Genomic DNA, 6,538 nt, shown 5'->3' on the forward strand with positions numbered 1-6,538 from the left:
GCAGAGGGCAAACTTCAGTTGCTCTTTGAGCAAACAATACCGTGGATATCAGGCGCACCATTTGTCTACCATCAACCACTTTCAACAGCAATGAACCCTAAAAAGACGATACCATGGATATCAGTCAGATGCACCATCGATCAACCATTTTCAACACCAATGAACTCTTAACACCCAAGCCCAGTAGAACTATGTATGGGACTTAGAAAATACACGCCCATTGTGACACTTATGGGCCTCAGTGTGGACTGAGGCAGCGAATGAGAATTTTGGGAAGAAACCACATCCCTATAATAAGCACTAAAGAATCACAACACAGAGAGAGAGTGAGAGGTTCGCTTTCTTCCACCAAACCATGCACAAGTATGGTAACCAATTCTCAACGTTTTCCCGAGAATGGCATGACTTAGATTATCCAGGAAAGGTTAAAAGGAGACTAAAAGATTAAACAAAACACACTCTACTGATGATTAGATTTTTACACACTACAAGTCTAGAACAGTAAGTGAAGAAAAGGTTGAATTTAGACCAGTAGTAACTTGAAGAAAAACCAGCACACGTTCCACCTGACCTTGATGAACTCTAGGTCCTGGACCTTCGGATAGGCGATCGACTGTAGCAATAAAATCATACAGAAAGCCAATAGTAAGCATTCTGCTAAGCAAAACCATGGTTTGCAAATGAGAAACCAATAACAACAAACAGAGAAAGGGGATCCCTTACCTGCGATGTCTGCCGTAATCAGGGCTTCTGTTTCTATCATAAACTGGCCCGTTGTATCTGTCATAGACTGGGCTATGCCCCCTGCCGTAGTCAGGGCTTGGCCGTTTTCTATAACCTGGGCTGGGAGAGCGACCATAAGATGCGCTATCGCGCCTCCCATAACCATCTCTTCTGGGGCTGTCCCGCCTGTCATCGCTTTTGCTGTCATCTCTTAGTGCATATTCAACTGAGATCACGCGGTCAAATATTTTGCTGGAGTCCAAAACATGAAGAAAGAACTAAGAAAAAAGCATTACAGAGTTTCAGGAAGACAAGAAATTATAATCGCAGTAAAAATGTTTCAAACAACTGCAGTTCTCAAAAATAAAATAGAAACAGCAGCTTTTTATGGTGAAGATATGACACTCATTGCAGGATAACAAGGGAAGTGCAAAAAGTATATGTAAACCAAGGGAGGGCAAATTCAGAAAACAGATGAACATCCAAACTTTAAATAAATGGAAAACAATAGTGGTAACTAAGTTGCCAAAATTAGGTAATGTGATAGGCAATAGAAAAACTTGGGTGCTTGAAATCTCAGTTTGTGACCTACTGATCAGGATATCAATCTACAATACCTATCAATCAAACCATAAGAATTATATAACATTTTTGTGTTGGAATAGTAATTAACAAAGCAACAGTGAAACATCACACCAAAAAGAATTTGCAAGGCCAAGTACCTCCCATTGGTTGCCTCCAAGGCTTTGGTAGCATCTTCTTGTGTCTCAAACTGCACAAATGCAAAGTTCTTCCGAATCCGCACATGCAAGACCTTTCCATAAGGCTCAAAATGCCTTTCAAGATCCCGAACTCTTGTATTGATAGGATCAAAGTTAATCACAAAGAGCGTTTTAGCAGGCCTCATGTTTGCACCTGTGAGACCAGAGTCCTCACGATGCCGGCCCCTCTCACCTTGCTGAAAATTAATTATATAAGATATAAATGAACTAAGCCATATTGAACATAAAATGGAGAGGATAGATAATCAAGATAGTTACCCTCGCCCACTCCACAGATATCCGACGCCTATGATAACCAAATGGTGTGTCATCAAGACCCCGAATAGCATCCTCAGCATCACGTTCATCATCAAAATAAATGAATGCAAATCCTGTGTTGAGAAAAGGATTGTTAGAGAGAGCATCACCAGTACATAAAATGATCTATTCAGTAGACATGATCCAGTTTGATAGCCTAATCAGGAACCATTTTATTCCTGCAAAGTTGAAAAAAGAAGTATACAACACCTGATAGGCATAAGAAGGCCTGAAGGACAAAAGGATATCAAGTATGGAGGCTTTGGGATGAACTAAATGATAGCATAAAAGTTAAATCCAATGTGAGCTCATTGCTGCACAGGCTTCCCCATTCATGAAGCAAGCACACGGTAGGCATGATTATTGGATTCCTCATACTTGCAAAATGTCATATCTACGTAATGCAGTCGTACAAAAGATAGACAATGGATTATCATGTGAGGATAGTGTAGAATGGCAGTTGTGAGTGTAAGAAGCTGATGTGCTCGCAGGAAGGATAAATTGCTCTGGTATGGAAGGTTTTGCATGGAAGTTGATATACTCAGAGAGAGGTAAGTGACCAATAACTGTTCCTGCGACAAAAAAAACATTTAAATATGGGAGGTCCTGCTCAAGCAACTGTAATAGTGCTCTAATCAGATGTCATTCTTTACCACAAAGAAGACACACAGTGCAGCTTATGCAATCTCCTCCGTGTGACAGACACACTCGCTGTGCTAAAATGTAAAATCACCAATCATCTTTATCAGCTTGATTGTTACAAAAAGAATTTTGTATTCTTGCAACTCAATACACTCCTAAAGGCACTCACTTTAAAATCAAAACATGAACAGGCAATTCATCATACATGACTCGCATCTTAAACTGCCAATATTTGTAGAAACAAGCTTACTGTTGGAGAAGAGATCATAATAAATATGGGTCTCTCCCAATAGCATGGACCAACAAAAAAAAATCCACTGATCATTTTCAACACAGACAAATGCTTTAAACAGCCCAGTTAACAGATCAAGGAAGCACCCATACAAGAATAGAGAAAAATGATGAAGAGATCAATAACGTATATAAATGAAACAACCAAATCATGGGAAGGGACAAATGCAAAAATGACTTAAAATTGTTGCAATTAGTAGACAGAAAGTACAACACCAAACTGGACGCAATAACTGTAATACATATATTCTTGGACTGTGTCTGTTAGCAGTGGATACCAAAACCAGCCTGTGAAATTCTCCATGAATATTTTGAGATAAAAACCAAGGGTGGAAACACACTAATCCTAGCTTTAGTCATAGATAATGATTTAACATCATATTCTACCATGTTGAAGATGTCATATTAAAAAAACTTGGACACCACACTACAGTGGACGGCTGTTTCCAGACTTATTAACTCATGGACTTCTCCATAAACTTCAAAGACAAAACTGATGTCCAATATTTCACCAGCAGTACAAAGAAAAAGTGGCAGCATGAACTCTATATGCTTCACCCATGTATGAGTTATATAGGGGCCCCACGATGATGGTTTTTCACCATCCTAACACAAATCTATCACAATGACACCATTTCCACACTTTTGGTATTTCAATAACCATAAAACTACCAAATTACCTCTGCTTATGGATATCTTTACCGGACAAAAAAGCCATTTTTTTGAGGTAGCAAATAAGTGATGTTATCGTCTTTGGCAATAAAAACCATGATTTAGTAGAATACACTATACAGTGTGCAGTAATGGCATTGACCCCATGCAAATGTAATCTTCATGGAGAAAGAAAATCAATAATCAAGGCTGCATACTCATCACAGATACCATAGACCCATTGCTATGTCGTTTAAACTGCAAGATACACGTTCCGTGTTCCCTCTTCTTGAGTGGAAATTAAATCATTGGTAAAATTTCACTAAGTTGCAAAATGTTATGTGCATAACCCAGAAGCAAACAAAAGCTGAAATCTTGTAGGGGAGAGAAATAGCATTGCAGGAAACTGCTGAAGCAGTGAACAACAAAAAATACCAGATTTCATGTCAACACGATCAACCCTCCCATATTTGGAGAATAGCCTCTCCAGTTCAGATTGGCGAATGTCATACTCAAGATTGCCGCAGAACAGAGGCTGCATCCTTGATATCCCAAATTGGTGTCCACAACCCCTAACAACCAAGGGCCAAAAGAATGCAATAAATAAAAGAACATAATGGATTTATCATTAGAAAACATATCAAAGATATTGCCTAATCCTACCCTTAAACACAAGACACTATGATGGTGATGATATAATGCGCCAATAAACAAAATTGATGATAATAGCAACAATGAAAATAAAGGACCAAAAACACAAATAGAAAACGAGCTGTTAAAGAAGACCGCGACTTCTAGGGAAAACTACCCAAAATTTCGATCTGATCTACTTGAAAACGCAGGAGTACAAAAGGGGGCTCTTGAATGGTGAGCAAAAAAACTCTAAATGTGACACTAAGAAACCAAGGTAGTGATAATGGTCGAGGAGTGGTGGTAGTGGTGACGATAACGACGGCAATGTTGCAAGGCCAAACATCACCCTCCCCATGAAGAATTTGCAGACCAAAATATACACATAAAGAAAAAAACGATGCGCGACGATGTACAAGCCATCAATCTAGCAAAGAAATCATGATTGTAATCGCGACCATCATCGTGAAGTCGACGATGAATATGATGGCGATGAAAACCGTAGATCCCCGGATCCAATCAAAGGATCTGAGCATATGATGATCGGAAACGGTGGTGGTGGCGCGAATGATGCCGCAAAACCCTAGATCTCAGAATCAACACCGCAAACTCAAAGGAGTGACCGAAGGAAACCAGAAAGGGGACAAGGGGGAACGAAAAAAAAGAAAATTAACCACAAAAAGGGGGGGAAACAAAAGGAAGAGCATCAAAATCCAAATTACATCCAGAAACCATAGAGATGAGAAGTAGTTGAACAACAAAAATATTTTCCTAGACAGAATAAACCGAGTACAGCAATTACTCTTCGCACTACCACAACAAACCTTCCACCGCCCCCCCACCCCCACCCCCCCAAAAACACACACACACACAGAGGGCGTACCTGAGTTGCTTCGGGACCAAGAAATCGGACGAACAAGAAACCCACAAGAACATGAACGTTCTTTTTTAAAGTGCAAGAGAGAGAGAGAGAGAGATCGGTTGACGCCTCAATCCACCAAATTTGACGGTGGGATCCAATTTTTTTAACGGTTAGGGTTTGTACGGATCAAGATTAGAACTAAATAGATTCGGACTTTTGAGTTCGGGTACGGTTGGGTTGCGTGCTTTGTAAGGGGTGGGGACGATAATTAGATCCGGATTGGATCCAACTCATTTGTAGCCTTGTGGGGTAAATTAGGGGTGTGACGGGTTGGGTCTTATCAGACTTGATTCCAAATTGAATCTAAACTTAAGACTCACCCATGCCAGACCCAATCTAATTCGGGTTTAGGTTCATACTCAGTATGGCTAGAAATTGTAGACTCATATTGGTTAATGAGTTCAAGTATGTATCAGATCGGTCTTTATTAGACTGGTTTTGATTCAGGTCAGGTTTGAGTTTGGGTATGGCTGAAAAAGTAGACCTATATGGGTTAACAAGTTTAAGTATGATTGGTTCGGGTCTTAACGAGTTGGAGTTTTTGCTCCGTCTTGATATGATTGATATTCTAGACTTAATCATTTGATAACAAAAAAATATATAAATTAATGAAATCATATGTTCATTAAAAAGATTATATGCTAACAAATGAAGAGTTTATTAACTATTCTAAATGATTTCAAAATTGTCAAAATTTAAATATAAATAAATATTTTCATACCAATTAATCATTTCAAGATGAAATAAAAAGACATCAATGCTATATCATATCCCAAATGTATTAAATTCAATGAATTCTTTAAGATTATTTTTTAGAAATGGGATTCACTTTAACCTAACAATTTTCATGACTGGAAATAGGAAGTATCTAACAAAAATGAATTAAAGTTTTGATTACTAAAGGGTAGTGCATATTAATTTTAAGTTTTATCAACATATGTAAATATTTAATTGATTATATAAAATAATATCCTTTATCCTCTTCTTCAGCTTCTTTCAGTATTTTAATAGTGAGTCGGACTTCAACAGGTTCCGTTCGAGTCCATTATTTTAAAGTAGGTTTGGTGCATAATCGGTTTGGGTTTGGGTCAGTTTGTGTACCAAGCGAGTTCAAGTTTGGGTCAGCTCAAGAATAAAATGGGTTTGGGTTTTGGTCTGTTTGGCTTTACAATATGGGAAACCATTTGGGTGGGGTATAAAAAAGCGGGTTAGGTCTAAATGGGTTCGAGTCTTCATTATAATACCCAAGACTTGACTCATTTTCATTATTGGTCTTCATTACAATACCCACTAATATCAGGCCCGGTTGAATAAATCGATTTGTGATATCGGGTCGGGTATACCTGACCCAGTTACACCCATAGTGTAAATAAGGATATGTAAACGGTTCAGATTCAGATTGGGTGGAGCCAACACCATATCGAACTATTCACATATTGGCTAAATGGATTAGGATTTGGATTCAAAGTCGTATGGTGAAAAGCTAATACCAAATCCAGATTTTTACATGTAACGGGGTTTGAATATTCATCAAATCCTGATATCTGTCAGATTCGGAAGCTAAAAATCAAAGCCATATCCACATCTCACATCTGATTAT

General features: G+C 38.5%; 1 protein-coding gene across 1 annotated transcript; it reads right to left on the reverse strand.

Moving 5' to 3' along the window:
- Positions 1–385: 385 nt before the first annotated feature.
- Positions 386–5,003, reverse strand: LOC149819895 (serine/arginine-rich splicing factor RS31-like). The gene is made up of 6 exons (XM_089982880.1): positions 4,900–5,003; positions 3,822–3,958; positions 1,764–1,876; positions 1,446–1,681; positions 724–975; positions 386–613 (listed from the first exon to the last, which is right to left on the reverse strand). Exons 1-6 carry the CDS (start codon positions 4,950–4,952, stop codon positions 583–585), a joined length of 822 nt encoding a protein of 273 aa, XP_089839006.1. The 5' UTR covers positions 4,953–5,003; the 3' UTR covers positions 386–582.
- Positions 5,004–6,538: the final 1,535 nt, after the last annotated feature.

This window comes from Nuphar pumila, chromosome 12, assembly GCF_984573655.1.
Source record: "Nuphar pumila chromosome 12, dmNupPumi1.hap1.1, whole genome shotgun sequence".
Lineage (NCBI taxonomy): Eukaryota > Viridiplantae > Streptophyta > Magnoliopsida > Nymphaeales > Nymphaeaceae > Nuphar > Nuphar pumila.